At 37.7% G+C, this 26296-nt stretch overlaps 1 long non-coding RNA gene and 3 gene segments (V, D, J or C); 1 reads left to right on the top strand and 3 right to left on the bottom strand.

Annotated features, from left to right (window-relative positions):
• Positions 1 to 5088: 5088 nt before the first annotated feature.
• Positions 5089 to 6379, bottom strand: LOC137198589 (Ig kappa chain V region K-25-like). The segment is given in 2 exon segments: positions 5089 to 5420; positions 6304 to 6379. Coding segments are annotated over 2 exon segments (408 nt in total).
• Positions 6380 to 19433: 13054 nt separating this feature from the next.
• Positions 19434 to 19904, bottom strand: LOC137198272 (uncharacterized). The gene is made up of 2 exons (XR_010931614.1): positions 19806 to 19904; positions 19434 to 19698 (listed from the first exon to the last, which is right to left on the bottom strand). It is a non-coding gene; the product is annotated as an uncharacterized lncRNA (long non-coding RNA).
• A 1794-nt stretch (positions 19905 to 21698) lies between these two features.
• On the bottom strand, positions 21699 to 22453 carry LOC137198588 (immunoglobulin kappa variable 4-1-like). The segment is given in 2 exon segments: positions 21699 to 22030; positions 22438 to 22453. Coding segments are annotated over 2 exon segments (348 nt in total).
• A 213-nt stretch (positions 22454 to 22666) lies between these two features.
• LOC137198263 (Ig kappa-b4 chain C region-like) lies at positions 22667 to 24152 on the top strand. The segment is given in 2 exon segments: positions 22667 to 22769; positions 23645 to 24152. A coding segment is annotated over 1 exon segment (264 nt).
• The last annotated feature ends 2144 nt before the right edge of the window (positions 24153 to 26296 follow it).

Genomic DNA, 26296 nt, shown 5'->3' with positions numbered 1-26296 from the left:
TGTGTAAGAGGACAAAATTTAAGTGAAGCCTGAAAGTTCACCAAATGCTTTCAGAAGACGCAATGTTAAATTCATTTTTCTTTTTCTTTAAAATGTTGTCAGTGCATTTTAATGAGAGGAGAGCCACTCTTCAGACATGATGTCAGGCGTAATGGCAAAAAGAAAATCATGGTGACAATTTTATGAATTTAGTTGCTACATACTCAACTATAAAAAATGAGTCCTTCTTTCCAGAAACTCTTATCTACAGGAAGAGGATATAATTGACTTTAAATTACCAATTTAATATGAGTTTAGTAAAATTACTTTAGTAGACTGCAAACCTTGCAATGCTTTTTGTACTTTTAAAGGGAAGGGAGAGGAGCCAGATATCCTGCTTTAATTCCTGATCAGATTATGGGCTAAAAGAAGAGAAAATAAGGGTATTTGTGTCCTCTGTAGTGGACATTCTGCTTTTGCATCTCTCCTCTTACACATATAAGTTATTCTATTAATTACTGCTGTACTCTCTAGCTTTCCAGTGATACCACATGGGTAGGGGTGGGATGGTGACAACTTCATCTTCCTTTCAGCACAAAATTGTTTCTATATCAACAAGCACATTTCATGGAAAGAGAAAGAAGAAGTCAAATATTGTTTTGTTATTGATCTTTTATGATGATATTAATGTATTTTCTTGTTTATTAACATGTCAGGAATTATGTAGTGAGGTCTGAGAGAAGTTTATTTATTTGTGTGTTGAAATAATAGCCCATTTATGAATGTCCTCTATAGTGGACACCAGGATGTCAGATGAGGAAAACGCTGAGGATGAGTTTGAGCCTGTTGATGAAGAGGTAGAGAGCTCTGAAGAAGAGGCAGGAGGCTCATCAGATGAGCTGACAGTCACAAAGCAAGATGAAAGGTGTCGGCCAATGTGGGCCAGGACTGGCACATATGTTTTATTATTTCCAGGACAACCATGAATTATGTTTATCCCAGTAAAAATATATCAATACTACATTGTTGATGGCAGCATATTAATGGCAGCTCAGTATTCCAAATTGAATTTTAACACTCAATAACATAACTACGATACACATTTCATTGTCATCAGGCTTATTCAAATGATTACATATGAAAAATGAATGACTTAATTAAATTCAATTACATTTCTTGGCGTTTTTCATCATCATAGATTCACACCTGTGCTACCTGGGCCTCCTGGTTACCAAGATGAACCTTCAACTTGTGCAAATTGGAGTCCAACTCAGTACTTTTCTCAGTACATCAACATCAAAGTCTTTGAAGACTTGGCAGCATTCACAAATCAAAGGCATACTCAGATTAGAGGAGTGTCTCTGAAAACCACAATTTACCTCAAAATCAGCAAACAAATAAAACAAATACAGAATGAAATAAAGTTAAATATGTCGTTACTTTAACGTAGTTGTATAGCTGGAAAACTATAAATGTTGTATTGACAAGTTTGACTGTTTTTCCACCTTAAAATCATCCCGCTGTCTGCTACAGTGGACATGCTGTAAAAATAAAAATAAAAATGATTTTGAAAAAGTCTAAACTGTAAGATGTTTCTTTCACTATAAACATATAGAAAATAACACAAAAACTAAATCAGAAGTCAAACTTTTTCTTTGGTTTTAAAGATGCTGTTTGCAAACAAGCTTATTTTATGGTGGTGGGACTCTGAGCAGAAGCTTGAAGTGCTGAATAATTTCCTAATGGAAGCAGCTGAGGAGTTCATGACAAATGATACGAGTAGTGGACAAAGAGGAAATGTGGCTTCCAAACAATGTAAAAGATTAGCTGTATATTTAAAATGGGATTGAGATTATCCAGGAAAGCTGCACTACATTCTGACCTGATTAACAGAGAGAGACTTTGGAAGGAGATTTATGAGATGTATGATGTGTAGCATGTGATTGACTGGTGTAATGCTGTATTGATGCTGATTTATACCTCTGTGTCTGAGTGTCTGTATTTACACCATCACATGTTTGTGGTTCATCTGTTGGAGCACAGAGGATCATAATGTAACTTATGTGCAACTTTTCAAACAATAATCTTCATGTAGCTGCGATTCACACACTGTAGACTCCACAAGAGCTTTGATCAGTCTGCAGCTGCTTCAACATGTTCAATGGTCTCACTGAATATCTGCTCGTCAAGTGGATATTTTTCTTCTCATTAATGCTGCGAAAATGATATTATCCTCATCTAACAGATCCACTACTGCCAGTCCAAACTTTCTCTTCAGCAGCGTTGTTACTGCTCTGTATAACAAAGTGAATATGAGAGAAAGTAAACACAGCTAGAACAGGTAACAGGTAGAGTCTACACAGAACTGTCAATCACCTGCTGAGCTGTGGAGACACCTTGATACAGAAGTTTATTTCAAGCTTTAAGGAATCTGATGTTCTTAATGCATAACTTCATATCATATTTAATATGATTTAATGTAAGAACAAATATCTTTTTACCTCTTTCTTTCATTTAATTACATGTAACAAAGTTGTCACTGTGCTTGTACCATTGTGAGACTAATCATGAGAAATATTGTGATCAATATCTCTAATAGTCTCATATTCATTCTTACAGATATGTGTGAATTATTTAATCGCTTAATATGAAAGGTGTGTGTTTGTGTGTGTATGTGTTCAGTGAACTGTATCAGTCTCTGCAGTAGATTCCAGCTGCAGCAGTCAGTTCAGTTTCTGTTCAGTCTGACTGAGGGAGGTTTTTGTACGACGCTTTTTCACTGTGTGAACACCCACTCACTGTTGATAACATGGAAACTCTGACAGTAGTAAACTGCTGCATCTTCAGCCTGAACTCCACTGATGGTCAGAGTGAAGTCAGACTTTGATCCACTGCCTGTAAAACGATCTGGAATCCCTGATGCTCGAGTGGTAGCACGGTAAATGAGAAGTTTAGTAGTTTCTCCATCTCTCTGTTGGTACCAGGCTAAATGGTCCCCATTATAAACATTCTGACTGGTCCTACAGTTGATGGTTGTGGATCCTCCCAGAGCAGATCTCACTGCTGCAGGCTGAGTCACTGTATACTGGCCTCTGGACTCTGAGGATACAGAGACAAAAACATAAAGCAGCATCATGGTTTTGTGGGCTTCATTTCAGAGGGACGGATGTTCATAGAGGAGAGGAGTTTGATTCTCTGGACTTTACCTGTGAAACAGCAGCAGAGGAGAGTCCAGATGAGGACGGAGATCAAAGTCATGTTTTTGATGAGGAGGATTTCTGTGGCTTCTGTTGTCATGAAGGACAGCTGTCAGTCATCCAGTGTTCAACTCTCAGGACTATAAACTCTCCCAGAGCACTGGAGCATGGTGCTGCTGATGCAAAGTGGCTCTCTATGGAAATGCTCTGACTGACTCCAACAGGGACTTGATTTTTATTGCTTACAGTAATGCTGATATTCACTTTATGTTAAAACAATAAAGACATATTCATCAAATCATGTGTGTCAAAGGTAACATATTATTAAAGAATGACTGCTGTCACATGTTACTGTGTTCAATGAATCTACAGACACTGAGTTTGTCTCTGGGTATATTCACAGGGATTTTATCATTTTTTGTCACCATTTTACACATAAATGATGGTATTTTTTTAAAACCTGTCAAAGTAAAGGATGAAAGGAGAACATTTTAACAGAAGTATTGAGTCTGTTCTACATGGTGTCTTTCACATCTGTCCTGCTGTGTACTACTACAGGGGACATGGATTACTCTGATGATGCTGTTTGATCAACGGATCAATCAACTTTCAGAATATTAGTATGCATGTGTTTATATTCATTTTTATGTGGTTTGGGATTTTTCAGAATGTAATTTCTTCCATCTTAATGTATTACCACAAAATACATCATACCAATTAAATTTAAAATGGATATGGATCAATCAAGTATTGAAGTTATTGTACAGAATGTTTTTTATTGTTTCAGCTTCTTCTCTTTGAAAGAAAGTTCTTTTACAATGTTGCACATTTATTTCAATATATTTCTACAGATGTTAAAATCAAATTCACTTAACAGTACAATGTAGAAAATATAATGACATTCAGTTGATGTCAGAGAGCCGTGTCTCTCTACAGTGAGAGGTTTTTGTACAGCAACTCAATGAGTTTGTATCACTGTGGTGGACTTTTGGTGGAGGAACCAGACTGGATGTTGGTTTCTCTGCAAATATTACATATAATTTTCCATGTAATACTTAAATGTGTTTTTGTTTAAATATCCTTTGCCTTGACTTATATGAATGATTTCTTCTGTTTTAATTTACACTTTGGTCATTTAGTTTAACTCAGACCACCTTCAGTGAACTGGTCTTTACACATTATTGTCAAACTGAAATGTGAACAACTAGAAATGAAGAAAAGATAAAAGAAAAATAAATATAATTTAAAAATGATTACCAAATTTACTTTTACATTTTACACTTAATAGTTAACTATTATTAAATTAAATTGAAATTAATTCAACAATGTACATTTAAACTGAAAATGTGTCCAAATCTCTGATCCACTTACTGTAATTAGTTTCTTACTGTAAGATAATATTTAGTGTGATTTATATTTTTTGGTGGTGGGAGCTGTGATTATGAAAGATTCTGATGCTGATTTGTGTCTTCATATTTTCTTTTAACAGGACATATTTGAGATAGATGTGATCCAATATGAGGATGAGGTCAAAGGTCATGAGGAAGACATTTCTTACCAGTCAAGTCAGGAAATGGGTTCATTATCATTAAAAAACATTGGATGAAACCATAACAGGGTAAGAATGGATGATGAGAAGCTGTGATGAAGAACTTTGTTGGTTTCCACCAAGACAATCATTGTCCAGAAACTTTTTTCCTTAAAAGGTTTTAACATGTTTTCATTTATCTTAAAAGCTACAATGTGCGAGTTGTTTAATCCATTTAATGAAATGTGTGTGTGTGTGTGTGTGTGTGATTGTGTAACGTGTGTGTTCAGTGAACTGTATCAGTCTCTGCAGTATCTTCCAGCTGCAGCAGTCAGTTCAGTTTCTGTTCAGTCTGACTGAGGGAGGTTTTTGTACGACGCTTTTTCACTGTGTGAACACACGTTGACTGTTGGGATAGTGGAAACTCTGACAGTAGTAAACTGCTGCATCTTCAGCCTGAACTCCACTGATGGTCAGAGTGAAGTCAGACTTTGATCCACTGCCTGTAAAACGATCTGGAATCCCTGATGCTCGAGTGGTAGCATAGTAAATGAGAAGTTTTGGAGTTTCTCCATCTCTCTGTTGGTACCAGGCTAAGAGATGGTATGAGTTATAAACATGAACATCCTGACTGGTCCTACAGTTGATGGTTGTGGAGCCTCCCAGAGCAGATCTCACTGCTGCAGGCTGAGTCACTGTGATCTGGCCTCTGGACTCTGAGGATACAGAGACAAAAACATAAAGCAGCGTCATGGTTTTGTGGGCTTCATTTCAGAGGGACGGATGTTCATAGAGGAGAGGAGTTTGATTCTCTGGACTTTACCTGTGAAGCAGCAGCAGAGGAGAGTCCAGATGAGGACGGAGATCAAAGTCATGTTTTTGATGAGGAGGATTTCTGTGGCTTCTGTTGTCATGAAGGACAGCTGTCAGTCATCCAGTGTTCAACTGTCAGGACTATAAACTCTCCCAGAGCACTGGAGCATGGTGCTGCTGATGCAAAGTGGCTCTCTATGGAAATGCTCTGACTGACTCCAACAGGGACTTGTTACTGTTATTTGCACAGTTCTGCATGTACAATGATTTGTTTAAGAGGACAAAATGAAAGTTAAGGCTGCAAGTTCACCAAATGCTTTTAGAAGACGAAGGGTTAAATTCATTTTTTCTTCTCATTAAATGTTGTCAGAAGATTGTAAAGAGAGGAGAGCCACTTTTCAGACAGGATGACAGGCGTCATGGCACTAAGAAAATCATGATGAGAATTTTATAAATTTAGTTGCTACATACTCAGCTATAAAAAGACCAATAGAAATGATTTCTTCTTTCCAGAACCTTTTTTATCCATAGAAAGAAGATATAATTGATTGCAAATAACCAATTAAATATTTAATGTGAGTTCAGTGAAATTACTTTAGTAGATCGCAAGCCTGGCAACACTTTTTGTACATTAAAAGGGAAGGGAGAGGAGCCAGATATTCTGCTTTAATTCATGATCAGATTATGGGCTAAAAGAAGAGAAAATAAGGGTATTTGTGTCCTCTGTGGTGGACATTCTGGTTTTGCATCTCTCCTCTTACTCATATGAGTTATTCTATTAATTACTGCTGTACTCTAAAGAGGACATCCTGGGCTTTCCAGTGATACCACATGGGTAGGGGTGGGATGGTGAAAACTTCATCTTCCTTTCATCACAAAATTGTTTCTATATCAACAAGCACATTTCATGGAAAGAGAAAGAAGAAGTCAAATATTGTTTTGTTATTGATCTTTTATGATGATATTAATGTATTTTCTTGTTTATCAACATGTCAGGAATTATGTAGTGAGGTCTGAGAGAAGTTTATTTATTTGTGTGTTGAAATAATAGCCCATTTATGAATGTCCTCTATAGTGGACACCAGGATGATCTTAATGTCTTTCACATTTCCACTTTGTTGTGGGACACAGAACAGAGGCAGAGAGGATTCTGTTGAAAATAATTGAGGGAGATTCAGATGTAGATTTGTCAGATGAGGAAAACGCTGAGGATGAGTTTGAGCCTGTTGATGAAGAGGTAGAGAGCTCTGAAGAAGAGGCAGGAGGCTCATCAGATGAGCTGACAGTCACAAAGCAAGATGAAAGGTGTCGGCCAATGTGGGTCAGGACTGGCACATATGTTTTATTATTTCCAGGACAACCATGAATAATGTTTATCCCAGTAAAAATATATCAATACCACATTGCTGATGGCAGCATATTAATGGCAGCTCAGTATTCCAAATTGAATTTTTACACTCAATAACATAACTACGATACACATTTCATTGTCATCAGGCTTATTCAATTGATTACATATGAAAAATGAATGACTTAATTAAATTTAATTACATTTCTTGGTGTTTTTCATCATCATAGATTCACACCTGTGCTACCTGGGCCTCCTGGTTACCAAGATGAACCTACAACTTGTGCAAATTGGAGTCCAACTCAGTACTTTCCTCAGTACATCAACATCAAAATCTTTGAAGACTTGGCAGCATTCACAAATCAAAGGCATATTCAGATTAGAGGAGTGTCTCTGAAAACCACAATTTACCTCAAAATCAGCAAACAAGTAAGACAAATACAGAATGAAATAAAGTTAAATATGTCATTACTTTAAGGTGGTTGTATAGCTGGAAAACTATAAATTTTATATTGACAAGTTTGACTGTTTTTCCCACATTAAAATCCTCCTGCTGTCTGCTACAATGGACATGTTGTAAAAATAGAAATAAAAATGTTTTTGAAAAAGTCTAAACTGTAAGATGTTTCTTTTACTTGAAACATATAGAAAATAACACAAAAACAAAATTGGAGGACACACTTTTGCATTGGTTTTCAGGATGCTGTTTACAGACAAGCTTATTTTATGGTGGTGGGACTCTGAGCAGAAGCTTGAAGTGCTGAATAATTTCCTAATGGAAGCAGCTGAGGAGTTAATGACAAATGATACGAGTAGTGGAGAAAGAGGAAATGTGGTTTCCAAATAATGTAAAAGATTTGCTGTACATTTAAAATCCTCATCTAACAGATCCATTACTGCCAGTCCAAACTTTCTCTTCAGCAGCGTTGTTACTGCTCTGTATAACAAAGTGAATATGAGAGAAAGTAAACACAGCTAGAACAGGTAACAGGTAGAGTCTACACAGAACTGTCAATCACTTGCTGAGCTGTGGAGACACCTTGATACAGAAGATTATTCCAAACTTTGAGAAATCTGATGTTCTTAATGCATAACTTGATATCATATTTAATATGATTTAATGAAATAACAAATAACTGTTTACCTCTTTCTTTCATTTAATTACATGTAACAAAGTTGTCATTGTGCTTGTACCACTGTGAGACTAATCATGAGAAATATTGTGATTAATATCTCTAATAGACTCATATTCATTCTTACAGATATGTGTGAATTGTTTAATCGCTTAATATGAAAGGTGTGTGTTTGTGTGTGTGTGTGTGTGTGTGTGTGTGTGTGTGTGTGTTCAGTGAATGGTATCAGTCTCTGCAGTAGCTTCCAGCTGCAGCAGTCAGTTCAGTTTCTATTCAGTCTGACTGAGGGAGGTTTTTGTACGATGCTTTTTCACTGTGTGAACACATCCTGACTGTTGGGATAGTGGAAACTCTGACAGTAGTAAACTGCTGCATCTTCAGCCTGAACGCCACTGATGGTCAGAGTGAAGTCAGACTTTGATCCACTGCCTGTAAAACGATCTGGAATCCCTGATGCTCGAGTGGTAGCAAAGTAAATGAGAAGTTTAGGAGTTTCTCCATCTCTCTGTTGGTACCAGGCTAAACAGTGGGATGAGCTATGAACATAAACATCCTGACTGGTCCTACAGTTGATGGTTGTGGAGCCTCCCAGAGCAGATCTCACTGCTGCGGGCTGAGTCACTGTATACTGGCCTCTGGACTCTGAGGATACAGAGACAAAAACATAAAGCAGCGTCATGGTTTCATGGGCTTAATTTCAGAGGGACGTATGTTCATAGAGGAGAGGAGTTTGATTCTCTGGACTTTACCTGTGAAGCAGCAGCAGAGGAGAGTCCAGATGAGGACGGAGATCAAAGTCATGTTTTTGATGAGGAGGATTTCTGTGGCTTCTGTTGTGATGAAGGACAGCTGTCAGTCATCCAGTGTTCAACTGTCAGGACTATAAACTCTCCCAGAGCACTGGAGCATGGTGCTGCTGATGCAAAGTGGCTCTCTATGGAAATGCTCTTACTGACTCATGGGTTTTTTTTTCAGAGCTTTGACTATTTAAATGAATGATTGGGGTTGTGAATGGATACAAAAAGCTGTGCACTGAGAACTTGAACTGAACTCTGTTTCTCAATAAGATTGGTATTGATTTTGTTGCTTAGGATTTCTGAGGCCTATTAAACCTGATAACTTAAGAGTATTGAGATATGTTTGATTTTGTTATATTTTATACTACTTTTACAGTATTTAAAATGAGTGGTGTGAAATGAAATATTGGAAAACAAGGATTATCAAATAACAAAGACACATTAAGCATTTCTGAAGATAGAGTTTAATGCATTTTTGTCCCATTAAAAAGTTATTAAAACACAATTTGTGGAGTTGAAGCAGTCTCAAGGTGGGATGATGGATGCCATGGCTAAAAGAAAATTGATTCCGGAGATGTTGTTGTTTTCGAGTGAAGATAGTCTGACAGGTAGAAATAAGAACATATGATTACATTTATACAGACTTTCCTTCATCTATACAATGAGTGAGGAAACATAATTCAGTTTAACTTCTTAATATAAGTTCAGTGAAATATGGACACTAATGTTAGGAACATACTTTGCTCTACATTTTTAAAGGGCCCAACAGCTTAAGTTACTAATAAAATGAAGAAAAGAGAGGAGATGATAGTATTCTAATATATAAAAGGACATCATCTGCAAACAAGCTGATTTTGACTGTGATTTTGACTGTCACATAGCACTTTGTTATGTGACAGCACTGTGTTCATAAACAAAGTGTCTGTGAGCAAATGCTTGAACTACTGCATGTAAAAATGTATTTCTCAATATAAACAGCCAAGAGGTTGATTCAGAATTGAAAAGCGATGGAGGCAGAAATCACAGTGTGAGTGGGCACAGAGAAAATCAGGTGGGCCTAGTCCGTCCATGATCAATCATACTTAATAGGTTCTGAAATAGGCCATTACAACCATGCTTGTCTGAATGCACCACAGTTTAACCAAACAAGCCTTATTCATCATCAGAGGTAATGTTACAGACACCAAGACGAACACTAACAGCATATCATTGTCTGACACGGCAGACACATATTCACACACACACAGAGACACAGCTGACGGAAGCAACAGCATCATTAATCAAGCGTATGAATAGAGGTAAACTGGCAGCAACATGCTCAGTAACATTAAAAATGACACCTGAACATAGCCTGGCACGGCAGCCACATAAACCACACACATGCACGCACGCACACACACACACACACACACACACACACACACACACACACACAGATAGCAAACGCAGCAACATCAGCATAAAATCCAGTTGTACACCCAACAAAAACTACCCAATAAACAAATAGGCTAAATGCTACTACAGTCTGAAATTGTAAATTAGCTTACTTTTGATGACAACAGCGGGAGACGGAGGGACTTGGCATTGAATACTGAAAATATTTCATTATAGTCCAACAATTCAGTCCGTTCTCTTTCAAAGGAGAGCAGGAACAAAAACTTCAGTCTGTATATCATCTATCATCACTGATGCCCTGATGTCACTTTTTATCCGACAGACAGTTGAAAAGAGTCTTTCATAGGATGACCATATTTTCAAACCCCCATACCGGGATCCTTAAGTGTACTACATGATCGTGCACGCACACATGTATACACTTATGCATGCACCATAGGCATTTTCATCATGATGGGGGACAATTCCTTCAGCACTTAGCACACCTACCGAGAGTATTCAGATGGCTGTCACCAGCGTTTGCCCCGCTGGTGTAGGTTGCCATGGTGCTACTTCTCGTTTGTAGGCACCGCTTATGTTTGGCCCTCTTAATATGATCTTTTATATCCAAATTTCCACACAACCAAAACTGCACTCTTGCAGAGTGTGCAGAACACAGCATTTTTGTTGCCAGGTACTTAACGAAGGAAGGAGTAAACCTCCTGGAGCTCTTTAGAAAAGACTGACTATCTCTTCGGCATGACAGCTAACCGTTAGCATACTGATAAGTTCTGTCAGAAAGAGCGACAGGTGTCTTAGGCTAGCAACAGCCTTGTCAATGACACATTGATTAATTGACACACATACTGACGAATCAGTGTTGAATTCAGAGGTTTGAAAACAAGCATAACTTTATAAATATTATTTTAATTGTGGTGAAAACCTGGACAATTTGGTAGTGCAGCTGCTAAAGCAGCTGGCTAGCAGAAAGTAGGCTTCTCTTCCTCTGTTTAATGCACAAGCTGTACACTGAGTGAAGGAGGAGGGACTGCTTGAATTTCTGGCATTTGCAAAATTCACTGTCACTCAACAGATCTGACCTATCAATATCATCATATGGTTAACATGAAGCAAGAAACAAGACTTTTATTTTAAATGGTTGCTTAGTCACATAGGGAACAGTATCGATTGACTGCTGATGACTGTATGATCCAGCAAAAAAGGAAGCCTTCTGATTGGGTGTGTCTGAGTGTCAATTGGCCAGGCCCACCCACAGTAACGCGCCACATTTTAACATATTTTCATTTATCTTAAAAGCTACAATATGCAAATTGTTTAATCTATTTAATGAAATGTGTGTGTGAGATATTGTGTGATGTGTGTGTTCAGTGAACTGTATCAGTCTCTGCAGTAGCTTCCAGCTGCAGCAGTTCAGTCTGACTGAGGGAGGTTTTTGTACGACGCTTTTTCACTGTGTGAACACACGTTGACTGTTGGGATAGTGGAAACTCTGACAGTAGTAAACTGCTGCATCTTCAGCCTGAACTCCACTGATGGTCAGAGTGAAGTCAGACTTTGATCCACTGCCCGTAAAACGATCTGGAATCCCTAATGCTCGATAGGTAGCACGGTAAATGAGCATTTTAGTAGTTTCTCCATCTCTCTGTTGGTACCAGGCTAAACGGTGGTTGTTGCTCGTAACATGAACATTTTGACTGGTCCTACAGTTGATGGTTGTGGATCCTCCCAGAGCAGATCTCACTGCTGCAGGCTGAGTCACTGTATACTGGCCTCTGGACTCTGAGGATACAGAGACAAAAACATAAAGCAGCATCACGGTTTTGTGGGCGTCATTTCAGAGGCACGGATATTCATAGAGGAGAGGAGTTTGATTCTCTGGACTTTACCTGTGAAGCAGCAGCAGAGGAGAATCCAGATGAGGACGGATATCAAAGTCATGTTTTTGATGAGGAGGATTTCTGTGGCTTCTGTTGTGATGAAGGACAGCTGTCATTCATCCAGTGTTCAACTCTCAGGACTATAAACTCTCCCAGAGCACTGGAGCATGGTGCTGCTGATGCAAAATGGCTCTCTATGGAAATGCTCTGACTGACTAAAAGAAGCATCACATTTATCAAGTGGGATTTTCTATTGCTTGCAGTGATGCTGATATTCTCTTTATGTTTTAACAATAAACACATATTCATCAAATCATGTGTGTCAAAGGCAACATATCATTTAAAGAATAACTGCTGTCATATGTTACTGTGTTCAATGAATCTACAGACACTGAGTTTGTCTCTGGGTATATTCACAGGGATTTTATCATTTTTTGTAACCATTTTACACATAAATGATGGTATTTTTTTAAAGCCTGTCAAAGTAAAGGATGAAAGGAGAACATTTTAACAGAAGTATTGAGTCTGTTCTACATGGTGTCTTTCACATCTGTCCTGCTGTGCACTATGACAGGGGACATGGATTACTCTGATGATGCTGTTTGATCAATGGATCAATCAACTTTCAGAATATTGATATGGATGTATTTACATTCATTTTTAGGTGGTTTGGGCTTTTTCAGAATGTAATTTCTTCCATCTAAATGTATTACCACAAAATACATCATACCAATTAAATTTAAAATGGATATGGATAAATCAAGTTATGAAGTTATTGTACAGAATGTTTTTTATTGTTTCAGCTTCTTCTCTCTGAAAGAAAGTTATTTTACAATGTTGCATATTTATTTCAATATATTTCTACAGAAATTAAAATCAAATTCACTTAACAGTACAATGTAGAAAATATAATGACACTCAGTTGATGTCAGAGAGCCGTGTCTCTCTACAGTGAGAGGTTTTTATACAGCATCTCAATGAGTTTGTATCACTGTTGTGAACTTTTGGTGGAGGAACCAGACTGGATGTTGGTTTCTCTGCAAATATTACATATAATTTTCTATGTAATACTTAAATGTGTTTTTGTGTGTTTAAATAACCTTTGCCTTGACTTATATAAATGATCTTCTGTTTTAATTTCAACACTTTGGTCAATTAGTTTAACTCAGACCACCTTCAATGAACTGGTCTTTACACATTATTGTCGAACTGAAATGTGAACAGCTTGAAATGAAGAAAAGATAAAAGAAAAATAAATACAAGTTAAAAATGATTACCAAATTTACTTTTAAGTTTTACAGTTAATACTTAACTATTATTAAATTAAATTGAAATTAATTTCAACAATGTACATTTAAATTAAAAATGTGTCCAAATCTCTGATCCACTTACTGTAATTAGTTTCTTACTGTAAGATAATATTTAGTGTGATTTATATTTTTTGGTGGTGGGAGCTGTGATTATGAAAGTTTCTGATGCTGATTTGTGTCTTCATATTTTCTTTCAACAGGACATATTTGAGATAGATGTGATCCAATATGAGGCTGAGGTCAAAGGTCATGAGCAAGACATTTCTTACCAGTCAGGTCAGGAAATGGGTTCATTATCATTAAAAAACATTGGATCAAACCAAAACAGTGTAAGAATGGATGATGAGAAGCTGTGATGAAGAATTTTGTTGGTTTCCACCAAGACAATCATTGTCCAGAAACTGTTTTCCTGAAAAGGTTTTGACATATTTTCATTTATCTTAAAAGCTACAATGTGAGTTGTTTAATCCATTTAATGAAATGTGTGTGTGTGTGATTGTGTAACGCGTGTGTTCAGTGAACTGTATCAGCCTCTGCAGTAGCTTCCAGCTGCAGCAGTCAGTTCAGTTTCTGTTCGGTCTTACTAAGGGAGGTTTTTGTACGATGCTTTTTCACTGTGTGAACACATACTGACTGTTGGGATACTGGAAACTCTGACAGTAGTAAACTGCTGCATCTTCAGCCTGAACTCCACTGATGGTCAGAGTGAAGTCAGACTTTGATCCACTGCCTGTAAAACGATCTGGAATCCCTGATGCTCGAGTGGTAGCATAGTAAATGAGAAGTTTGGGAGTTTCTCCATCTCTCTGTTGGTACCAGGCTAAATCGTGGTTTGAGTTATAAACATAAACATCCTGACTGGTCCTACAGTTGATGGTTGTGGATCCTCCCAGAGCAGATCTCACTGCTGCAGGCTGAGTCACTGTGATCTGGCCTCTGGACTCTGAGGATACAGAGACAAAAACATAAAGCAGCGTCATGGTTTTGTGGGCTTAATTTGAGAGGGACGGATGTTCATAGAGGAGAGGTGTTTGATTCTTTGGACTTTACCTGTGAAGCAGCAGCAGAGGAGAGTCCAGATGAGGACGGAGATCAAAGTCATGTTTTTGATGAGGAGGATTTCTGTGGCTTCTGTTGTCATGAAGGACAGCTGTCAGTCATCCAGTATTCAACTCTCAGGACTATAAACTCTCCCAGAGCACTAGAGCATGGTGCTGCTGATGCAAAGTGGCTCTCTATGGAAATGCTCTGACTAACTCCAACAGGGACTTGTTTTCTGTTATTTGCACAGTTCTGCATGTACGATGATTTGTGGGGACAAAATTTAAGTGAAGCCTGCAAGTTCACCAAATGCTTTTAGAAGACGAAGGGTTAAATTCATTTTTTCTTCTCATTAAAATATTGTCAGAGGATTGTAAAGAGAGGAGAGCCACTTTTCAGACAACAGTACAATATAGAAAATATAATGACACTCAGTTGATGTCAGAGAGCCGTGTCTCTCTACAGTGAGAGATTTTTGTACAGCATCTCAATGAGTTTGTATCACTGTGGTGGACTTTTGGTGGAGGAACCAGACTGGATGTTGGTTTCTCTGCAAATATTACATATAATTTTCCATGTAATACTTAAATGTGTTTTTGTATGTTTAAATAACCTTTGCCTTGACTTATATGAATGATCTTCTGTTTTAATTTCAACACTTTGGTCATTTAGTTTAACTCCGACCACCTTCAATGAACTGGTCTTTACACATTATTGTCAAACTGAAATGTGAACAGCTTGAAATGAAGAAAACATAAAAGAAAAATAAATACAATTTGAAAATGATTATCGAATTTACTTTTACACTTAATAGTTAACTATTATTAAGTTAAATTGAAATTAATATCAACAGTGTATATTAAAATTGAAAATGTGTCCAAATCTCTGATCCACTTACTGTAATTAGTTTCTTACTGTAAGATAATATTTAATGTGATTTCTATTTTTTGGTGGTGGGAGCTGTGATTATGAAAGTTTCTGATGCTGATTTGTGTCTTCATAATTTCTTTTAACAGGACATATTTGAGATAGATGTGATCCAGTATGAGGCTGAGGTCAAAGGTCATGAGGAAGACATTTCTTACCAGTCAGGTCAGGAAATGGGTTCATTATCATTAAAAAACATTGGATCAAACCATAACAGGGTAAGAATGGATGATGAGAAGCTGTGATGAAGAACTTTGTTGGTTTCCACCAACACAATCATTGTCCAGAAACTGTTTTCCTTAAAAGGTTTTGACATATTTTCATCTTAAAAGCTACAATGTGCGAGTTGTTTAATCCATTTAATGAAATGTGTGTGTGTGCGTGAGATTGTGTAAAGTGTGTGTTCAGTGAACTGTATCAGTCTCTGCAGTAGATTCCAGCTGCAGCAGTCAGTTCAGTTTCTGTTCAGTCTGACTGAGGGAGGTTTTTGTACGACGCTTTTTCACTGTGTGAACACATTTTGACTGTTGGGATAGTGGAAACTCTGACAGTAGTAAACTGCTGCATCTTCAGCCTGAACTCCACTGATGGTCAGAGTGAAGTCAGACTTTGATCCACTGCCTGTAAAACGATCTGGAATCCCTGATGCTCGAGTGGTAGCATAGTAAATGAGCAGTTTAGTAGTTTCTCCATCTCTCTGTTGGTACCAGGCTAAAATGTGGTAGTTGTTCCAAAAATAAACATCCTGACTGGTCCTACAGTTGATGGTTGTGGAGCCTCCCAGAGCAGATCTCACTGCTGCAGGCTGAGTCACTGTGATCTGGCCTCTGGACTCTGAGGATACAGAGACAAAAACATAAAGCAGCGTTATGGTTTTGTGGGCTTCATTTCAGAGGGACGGATGTTCATAGAGGAGAGGAGTTTGATTCTCTGGACTTTACCTGTGAAGCAGCAGCAGAGGAGAGTCCAGATGAGGACGGAGATCAAAGTCATGTTTTTGATGAGGAGGATTTCTGTGGCTTCTGTTGTCATGAAGGACAGCTGTCAGTCATCCAGTCTTCAACTGTCAGGACTATAAACTCTCCCAGAGCACTGGAGCATGGTGCTGCTGATGCAAAGTGGCTCTCTATGGAAATGCTCTGACTGACTCCAACAGGGACTTGTTACTGTTATTTGTACAGTTCTACATGTTCAATGATTTCTGTAAGAGGACAAAATGAAAGTTAAGGCTGCAGGTTCACCAAATGCTTTTAGAAGGCGAAGGGTTAAATTCATTTTTTCTTCTCATTAAAATGTTGTCAGAAGATTGTAAAGAGAGGAGAGCCACTCTTCAGATAGGATGACAGGCGTCATGGCAATAAGAAAATCATGATTAGAATTTTTTAAGTTTAGTTGCTACATACTCAGCCATAAAGATAACAATAGAAATGATTCCTTCTTTCCAGAATCTCTTTTATCTACAGGAAGAGGATATAATTGATTGTAAAAAACCAATTAAATATTTAATATGAGTTCAGTAAAATTACTTTAGTAGACTGCAAACCTGGCAACACCTTTTGTACATTTAAAGGGAAGGGAGAGGAGCCAGATATCCTGCTTTAATTCCTGATCAGATTATGGGCTAAAAGAAGAGAAACTAAGGGTATTTGTGTCCTCTGTAGTGGACATTCTGGTTTTGCATCTCTCCTCTTACTCATATGAGTTATTCTATTAATTACTGCTGTACTCTAAAGAGGACATCCTGGGCTTTCCAGTGATACCACATGGGTAGGGGTGGGATGGTGACAACTTCATCTTCCTTTCAGCACAAAATGGTTTCTATATCAACAAGCACATTTCATGGAAAGAGAAAGAAGAAGTGAAATATTGTTTAGTTATTAATTTTATATGATGATATTCATATATTTTCTTGTTTATCAACATGTCAGGAATTATGTAGTGAGGTCTGAGAGAAGTTTATTTATTTGTGAGTGGAAATAATAGCCCATTTATGAATGTCCTCTATAGTGGACACCAGGATGTCAGATGAGGAAAACGCTGAGGATGAGTTTGAGCCTGTTGATGAAGAGGTAGAGAGCTGTGAAGAAGAGGCAGGAGGCTCATCAGATGAGCTGACAGTCACAAAGCAAGATGAAAGGTGTCGGCCAATGTGGGCCAGGACTGGTACATATGTTTTATTATTTCCAGGACAACCATAAATAATGTTTATCCCCAGTAAAAATATATCAATACCACATTGTTGATGGCAGCATATTAATGGCAGCTCAGTATTTCAAATTGAATTTTTACACTCAATAACATAACTACGATACACATTTCATTGTCATCAGGCTTATTCAATTGATTACATATGAAAAATGAATGACAATTAAATTTAATTACATGTCTTGCGTTTTTCATCATCATAGATTCACACCTGTGCTACCTGGGCCTCCTGGTTACCAAGATGAACCTACAACCTGTGGAAATTGGAGTCCAACTCAGTACTTTTCTCAGTACATCAACATCAAAGTCTTTGAAGACTCGGCAGCATTCACAAATCAAAGGCATATTCAGATTAGAGGAGTGTCTCTGAATACCACAATTTACCTCAAAAATCTACAAACAAGTAAAACAAATACAGAATGAAATGAAGTTAAATATGTTGTTACTTTAACGTAGTTGTATAGCTGGAAAACTATAAATGTTGTACTGACAAGTTTGACTTTTTTCCACCTTAAAACCATCCCGCTGTCTGCTACAGTGGACATGCTGTAAAAATAAAAATAAAAATGATTTTGAAAAATTCTAAACTGTAAGATGTTTCTTTTACTTGAAACATATAGAAAATAACACAAAAATTAATTGGAAGTCACATTTTTTCTTTGGTTTTCAGGATGCTGTTTACAAACAAGCTTATTTTATGGTGGTGGGACTCTGAGCAGAAGCTTGAAGTGCTGAATAATTTCCTAATGGAAACAGCTGAGGAGTTAATGACAAATGATACGAGTAGTGGAGAAAGAGGAAATGTGGCTTCCAAACAATGTAAAAGATTAGCTGTATATTTAAAATGGGATTGAGATTATCCAGAAAAGCTGCACTACATTCTGACCTGATTAATAGAGAGAGACTTTGGAATGAGATTTATGAGATGTATGATGTGTAGCATGTGATTGACTGGTGTAATGCTGTATTGATGCTGATTTATACCTCTGTGTCTGAGTGTCTGTATTTACACCACCACATGTTTGTGGTTCATCTGTTGGAGCTCAGAGGATCATAATGTAACTTTTGTGCAACTTTTCAAAAAATAATCTTCATGTAGCTGTGATTCACAAACTGTAGACACCACAAGAGCTTTGATCAGTCTGCAGCTGCTTCAACATGTTCAGTGGTCTCACTGAATATCTGCTCTTCCAGTGGATCTTTTTCTTCTCATTAATGCTGCGAAAATGAGATTATCCTCATCTAACAGATCCACTACTGCCAGTCCAAACTTTCTCTTCAGCAGCGTTGTTACTGCTCTGTATAACAAAGTGAATATGAGAGAAAGTTAACACAGCTAGAACAGGTAACAGGTAGAGTCTACACAGAACTGTCAATCACCTGCTGAGCTGTGGAGACACCTTGATACAGAAGTTTATTTCAAGCTTTAAGAAATCCGATGTTCTTAATGCATAACTTCATATCATATTTAATATGATTTAATGAAATAACAAATAACTGTTTACCTCTTTCTTTCATTTAGTTAAATGAAACTACATTTTTTTCATCAGTCATCAGTACAAAGTTGTCACTGTGCTTGTACCACGGTGAGACTAATCATGAGAAATATTGTGATTATTATCTGTAACAGATTCATATTCGTTAGTGCTGATATATGTGTGCATTGTTTACTGATTTAATCTGACAGTTTGTGTGTGTGTGAGATTGTGTAACGTGTGTGTTCAGTGAACTGTATCAGTCTCTGCAGTAGCTTCCAGCTGCAGCAGTCAGTTCAGTTTCTGTTCAGTCTGACTGAGGGAGGTTTTTGTACGACGCTTTTTCACTGTGTGAACACATACTGACTGTTGATAACATGGAAACTCTGACAGTAGTAAACTGCTGCATCTTCAGCCTGAACTCCACTGATGGTCAGAGTGAAGTCAGACTTTGATCCACTGCCTGTAAAACGATCTGGAATCCCTGATGCTCGTCTGGTAGCACCGTAAATGAGAAGTTTAGGAGTTCCTCCATCTCTCTGTTGGAACCAGGCTAAACGGTGGTATGTGCTATAATAAACATCCTGACTGGTCCTACAGTTGATGGTTGTGGATCCTCCCAGAGCAGATCTCACTGCTGCAGGCTGAGTCACTGTGATCTGGCCTCTGGACTCTGAGGATACAGAGACAAAAACATAAAGCAGCGTCATGGTTTTGTGGGCTTCATTTCAGAGGGACGGATGTTCATAGAGGAGAGGAGTTTGATTCTCTGGACTTTACCTGTGAAGCAGCAGCAGAGGAGAGTCCAGATGAGGACGGAGATCAAAGTCATGTTTTTGATGAGGAGGATTTCTGTGGCTTCTGTTGTGATGAAGGACAGCTGTCAGTCATCCAGTCTTCAACTGTCAGGACTATAAACTCTCCCAGAGCACTGGAGCATGGTGCTGCTGATGCAAAGTGGCTCTCTATGGAAATGCTCTGACTGACTAACAGAATCATCACATTTCTCAAGTGTTGATTTTTATTGCTTGCAGTAATGCTGATATTCTCTTTATGTTAAAACAATAACGACATATTCATCAAATCATATGTGTCCAAGGTAACATATTATTAAAGAATGACTGCTGTCACATGTTACTGTGTTCAATGAATCTACAGACACTGAGTTTGTCTCTGGGTATATTCACAGGGATTTTATCATTTTTTGTCACCATTTTACACATAAATGATGGTATTTTTTTAAAACCTTTCAAAGTAAAGTATGAAAGGAGAACATTTTAACAGAAGTATTGAGTCTGTTCTACATGGTGTCTTTCACATCTGTCCTGCTGTGTACTACTACAGGGGACATGGATTACTCTGATGATGCTGTTTGATCAATGGATCAATCACCTTTCAGAATATTGGTATGCATGAATTTATATTCATTTTTATGTGGTTTGGGCTTTTTCAGAATGTAATTTCTTCCATCTAAATGTATTACCACAAAATACATCACACTAATTAAATTTAAAATGGATATGGATCAATCAAGTTATGAGGTTATTGTACAGAATGTTTTTTTTTTTATTGTTTCAGCTTCTTCTCTCTGAAAGAAAGTTCTTTTACAATGTTGCATATTTATTTCAATATATTTCTACAGAAATTAAAATCAAACTCACTTAACAGTAAAATATAGAAAATATAACGACACTCAGTTGATGTCAGAGAGCCGTGTCTCTCTACAGTGAGAGGTTTTTGTACAGCAGCTCAATAAGTTTGTATCACTGTGGTGGACTTTTGGTGGAGGAACCAGACTGGATGTTGGTTTCTCTGCAAATATTACATATAATTTTCCATGTAATACTTAAATGTGTTTTTGTGTGTTTAAATAACCTTTGCCTTGACTTATATGAATGATCTTCTGTTTTAATTTCAACACTTTGGTCAATTAGTTTAACTCAGACCACCTTCAATGAACTGGTCTTTACACATTATTGTCAAACTGAAACGTGAACAGCTTGAAATTAAGAAAAGATAAAAGAAAAATAAATACAATTTAAAAATGATTATCAAGTTTACTTTTATGTTTTACACTTAATACTTAACTATTATTAAGTTAAATTGAAATTAATTTCAACAATGTACATTAAAATTAAACATTTGTCCAAATCTCTGATCCACTTACTGTAATTAGTTTCTTACTGTAAGATAATATTTAGTGTGATTTATATTTTTTGGTGGTGGGAGCTGTGACTATAAAAGTTTCTGATGCTGAGTCGTGTCTTCATATTTTCTTTCAACAGGACATATTTGAGATGGATGTGATCCAGTATGAGGCTGAGGTCAAAGATCATGAGCAAGACATTTCTTACCAGTCAAGTCAGTAAATGGGGTCATTATCATTAAAAAACATTGGATCAAACCATAACAGGGTAAGAATGGATGATGAGAAGCTGTGACGGAAAACTTTGTTGATTTCCACCAAGGCAATCATTGTCCAGAAATTGTCTTCTTTAAAATAATTTAACATATTTTCATTTATCTTAAAAGATACAACATGAGTTGTTTAATCCATTTAATGAAATGTGTGTGTTCAGTGAACTGTATCAGTCTCTGCAGTAGCTTCCAGCTGCAGCAGTCAGTTCAGTTTCTGTTCAGTCTGACTGAGGGAGGTTTTTGTACGACACTTTTTCACTGTGTGAACACCCACTGACTGTTGGGATAGTGAAGACTCTGACAGTAATAAACTGCTGCATCTTCAGCCTGAACTCCACTGATGGTCAGAGTGAAGTCAGAGTTTGATCCACTGCCTGTAAAACGATCTGGAATCCCTGATGCTCGAGTGGTAGCATAGTAAATGAGAAGTTTAGGAGTTTCTCCATCTCTCTGTTGGTACCAGGCTAAGTAGTGGGTTGAGCCACTAACATAAACATTCTGACTGGTCCTACAGTTAATGGTTGTGGAGCCTCCCAGAGCAGATCTCACTGCTGCAGGCTGAGTCACTGTGATCTGGCCTCTGGACTCTGAGGATACAGAGACAAAAACATAAAGCAGCGTCATGGTTTTGTGGGCTTCATTTCAGAGGGACGGATGTACATAGAGGAGAGGAGTTTGATTCTCTGGACTTTACCTGTGAAGCAGCAGCAGAGGAGAGTCCAGATGAGGACGGAGATCAAAGTCATGTTTTTGATGAGGAGGATTTCTGTGGCTTCTGTTGTGATGAAGGACAGCTGTCAGTCATCCAGTGTTCAACTCTCAGGACTATAAACTCTCCCAGAGCACTGGAGCATGGTGCTGCTGATGCAAAGTGGCTCTCTATGGAAATGCTCTGACTGACTCCAACAGGGACTTGGATTACTCTGATGATGCTGTTTAATCAATGGATCAATCAATTTATCAGAGTATTGATTAGGATTTTTCTGTGTTTTACGTGGTTTGGGCTTCATGTGTATTGAGAAGTGTTTTTTTTTTCCAGAATGTATTTTTTTTTACATGTATTAAAACACAAATTTAACTTTCATTTTATTAAAATCAATTTATGTGGAATAAAATCACACATTCATGAATTGGTGGCTCTGTGTTTTTGTCAGTTTTCCAATTTGCTTAGAAATTTTACAAACAAGAGACTAATTTTAGTGAGTTTGTTTGTCTCAAAGTCAGAGAGCCGTGTCTCTCTACAGTGAGAGGTTTTTGTACGACGACTCAATGAGTTTGTATCACTGTGGTTGACTTTTGGTGGAGGAACCAGACTGGATGTTGGAAGTAAGTTTCTGCTCAAATATTAAATATTGTATCATCAGTTAAGTTTATAATTTCTACATCTGAACATTTGTAGTAGATATAAGTTTCCACTGGGCTGATCTAAAGCACTTTAAAGTCTCAATTTTATTGTTTGTTCTTCCTGTTTAACCTTGAAGTTGAACTTAAAGCAGCTTTACTGAAATTTTCTTTACATGTTCAAGTTAATTTATTAAATGTGAACAGCTTGAACTGCAGGACAGATTAAAAAACAACAATTGTACTTTAAAAATGATTCTAATATGATACTTTAATTCTGTTTTAAATTGATTTGAAGTTGAGTAAAAGTTTTTTTCAAAGATAAAAAATGTGAAATGCTGTAGAAACTCTGATCGTTTAAATTGCCTCTAGTTGTCTTTTAACCTCAGTTTGAAATAATTTTGATAGTTTTTTTGAGGGTATTTTGTTTTTTGAATGTGTCTTAACATTTTCCATATATTACGGCCATCTGTTGGTTTTGGCTGATGAATCTGATTGACTGTTGCTCTTTTGATAGTTTTGAAAGTAAATATGTTGTTATAAATTCTAACTAAATCATAGATGTCTGAATTTTATATTCAAACTCTATGTCCTTATTTATATATAGTATATAGTGTAAAATGAAATACAGTAAACAGTCATATAAACTACTTAAAGGAGTTTCTGTCAGATGTTTTTTCTGCTCCACCAGTCACTCACTGACACATTGTTTCACTTCCCTTTAAGAAACCTCTCATGCATATCAGCACAGAAAGAGTCCTCATATGACTACACTCTCACACAGTAACGGTGTCCAAGTGTCTGGTGTTTAACTGACAGTTGTGTAGTTCCTGTCCTCTAATGTGATTGGTGTCTTCTAGGTGATGTCCGTCCCACCCTGACGGTGCTGCCCCCCTCCAGCGAGGAGCTGGAGCACGGGAAGGCCACGCTCATGTGTCTGGCCAACAAGGGCTTCCCCTCAGACTGGAGTCTGGCCTGGAAGGTGGACGGCAGCAGCATCAGCAGCAGCTGCAGCTGGGAGGAGAGCAGGAGCCCCGCGGTGCTGCAGAAGGATGGCCGCTACAGCTGGAGCAGCACCCTGAGGCTCCCTGCAGACCAGTGGAGGAAGGTGGGCTCTGTGACCTGTGAGGCCACCCAGGGCTCCCAGACTCCAGTCTCAGAGACACTGAGGAGAGACCAGTGTTCCCAGTCCTGACCTGACTCACTGGGACTCTGATACTGGTTTTACTCTGCTACTGCTCTCACTCTGATCTCTGCAATTCTCTCTCTTTTTCTGTCACTCACTCTCTGATTACATTTTTCATTGATAAAGTTTCATTGCTTGTGTATTTTGTATTATTTCAAGACAATAAAAACCTGTTCATCAAATCAGTTGTTTTCATTTATGTTATTGTATAAGTAACAGATGTTTCTGTCCTAAGGGTTCCCTTAATCCATAACAAATTTAACTCAGCTGAGTTCAATATTTTACACTTGCATGGAAATACCTTAAGAAAGAAAGTCTGAGTTGATATAATGTAGTGTTGAACATACCTGATATTTTGCGAACAAAAATCAAAAAGATATAATAATTAAATGATAGAAGTAAACTCACCTGTCGTTCCAGATTTCTTAAAGCTTTTGTGACTGCAAACAATCCCTTTATTACACTTATCACTAATTAGGTTTTTGGTAACAAACACAATTGTCAATATTTTTTAAGGAAATGAGTCATGTGTGTCCTATCAATGATGTGTGCCACTGATTAAAAACTCTCATGTTGAAACAGTTTTAGAAGTGTCCAGAAAGTTTAATGAATCTGAGTAAATGTATAGAATCTGAAAATTTATTGCATTAGAATTATAAAGTAGGATATCATCAGCATATTATATCATCATAGTATCAGTATCAGCAGTATGATCTGAAAATATAACATAACCTGTGTTTTTCTATGAACACAAACTCTTGAATCTTCAGTCTGAACGTGACTGATAGTCAAAGTGAAGTCAGTCCCAGATCCAATTCCAGTAAAACAATCTGAAATGCCAGACTGACGGTTTGAAGCCCAATAAATCAGGAGTTGGGAGCTTTTCCAGGTTTCTGAAGACACCTCATTGCTAACACTTGAACTGGTTTTACATCTGATGGAGACAGACTGTCTGGGGACAACAGACTGAGATCCAGGAGATGGAAAAACTCTGACTAATTAACATAATCAGCACATTCTCAAGTGATACTTTTTATTGCTTGCTGTAATGCTGACATTTTTAGTATGTATGAACAATAAAGAAACGCTGATCAAATCATCTGTGTACAAACATATTATTACAATAATAAACTGCTGTCACATGTTAATGTGTTCAATGAGTCTACAGACACTGAGTGCGTCATTTGGTATTTTATCATTTTGTGTCACCATTTTACTCATAAATTATGGTATATTTTAAAGCATGTCAAAGTAAAGGATGAAAGGAGCCTGAACTCCATTGATGCTCAGAGTGAAGTCAAAGTTTGATGCACTGTGTCATGGTTCTGTCACTGACTCTAGAGACTCTTGAGCGTCTGGCTCTGTATTCCTTAGTTACCATTGTCCAACAGAGGCCCTCTGACTTTTCTTTTTTGTGAAGATTGGACTGTGTGGGAGAGGCTTGTTTTGAGTTGGACTTTTTGAGAGACTTTAAGAATTCTGGCTTTATGTCACATACCGTCCAACTTGTCACATACCGAAGCTTGGTCAGGACCCCGTGGCATCACTTTTTAACGCATTGGGTTCCCCTTTAAAGTAATTTTCAACGTGCAGTATCACGGCAGTCACGGCAGAAAGTCAGTTTGTATAGATGTCACGTGAAGTACGTCAACTCAGAAATGTTGATATGCTACATATTACAGGTGTTCAAACGTAGATATTCAACATATCTGTGGTTTGAAGAAACGTACAATGCCAACGTTTTATTCTGGCAACCAGGCTGAAATTTGTCACCTTATATAGACGTCATTGGTTTCATGGCGTCTGTTTCAGACGTTATGGGAGTTCATCAGAAGTCTATTGGACTTTCCTGCACGTTGAAAAATGATGCTAAAGGGGTACCCAGTGTGTTAAAAAGTGACACCACGGGGTCCTGACCAAGCTTCGATATGTGACGAGTTGGGAATGAGCACAGGCTGATCATTTGGGTTGCTTTTATTATTTGGACTCTGCTCATTTTGTTTTTCCTCATGTGTTCATGTACTCCTCCTTACACCTTCCCTGTATTCATCCTCCATAGTCCTGCCCTTATCTCAGTGTTCTTTCCCAGTCTGCTGTCACCTTCACACCTGCCCTACATCAGTCTCGTCAGCCCTGCTCTGCTCCCAGTGTCTTCCCAGCCTATCAGCTCCCAGCCTGCCCTTGTGTTGTGACACCTCTTCTTTGTTGTCTCATTAGTTTATTGTATTTAAGGTCTGGTTTTCAGTTCAGTCTTGTTGGATCATTTGTTTGGTTTAGTTGCCTGCTTGCACTCACTCTTTGCTCTTCCTGTGTTAGTTGATAAATA

Source organism: Thunnus thynnus, chromosome 15, assembly GCF_963924715.1.
Source record: "Thunnus thynnus chromosome 15, fThuThy2.1, whole genome shotgun sequence".
Lineage (NCBI taxonomy): Eukaryota > Metazoa > Chordata > Actinopteri > Scombriformes > Scombridae > Thunnus > Thunnus thynnus.
The sequence above is the reverse complement of the archived record's forward strand: the minus strand, read 5'-3'. Positions and strand labels throughout refer to the sequence as shown.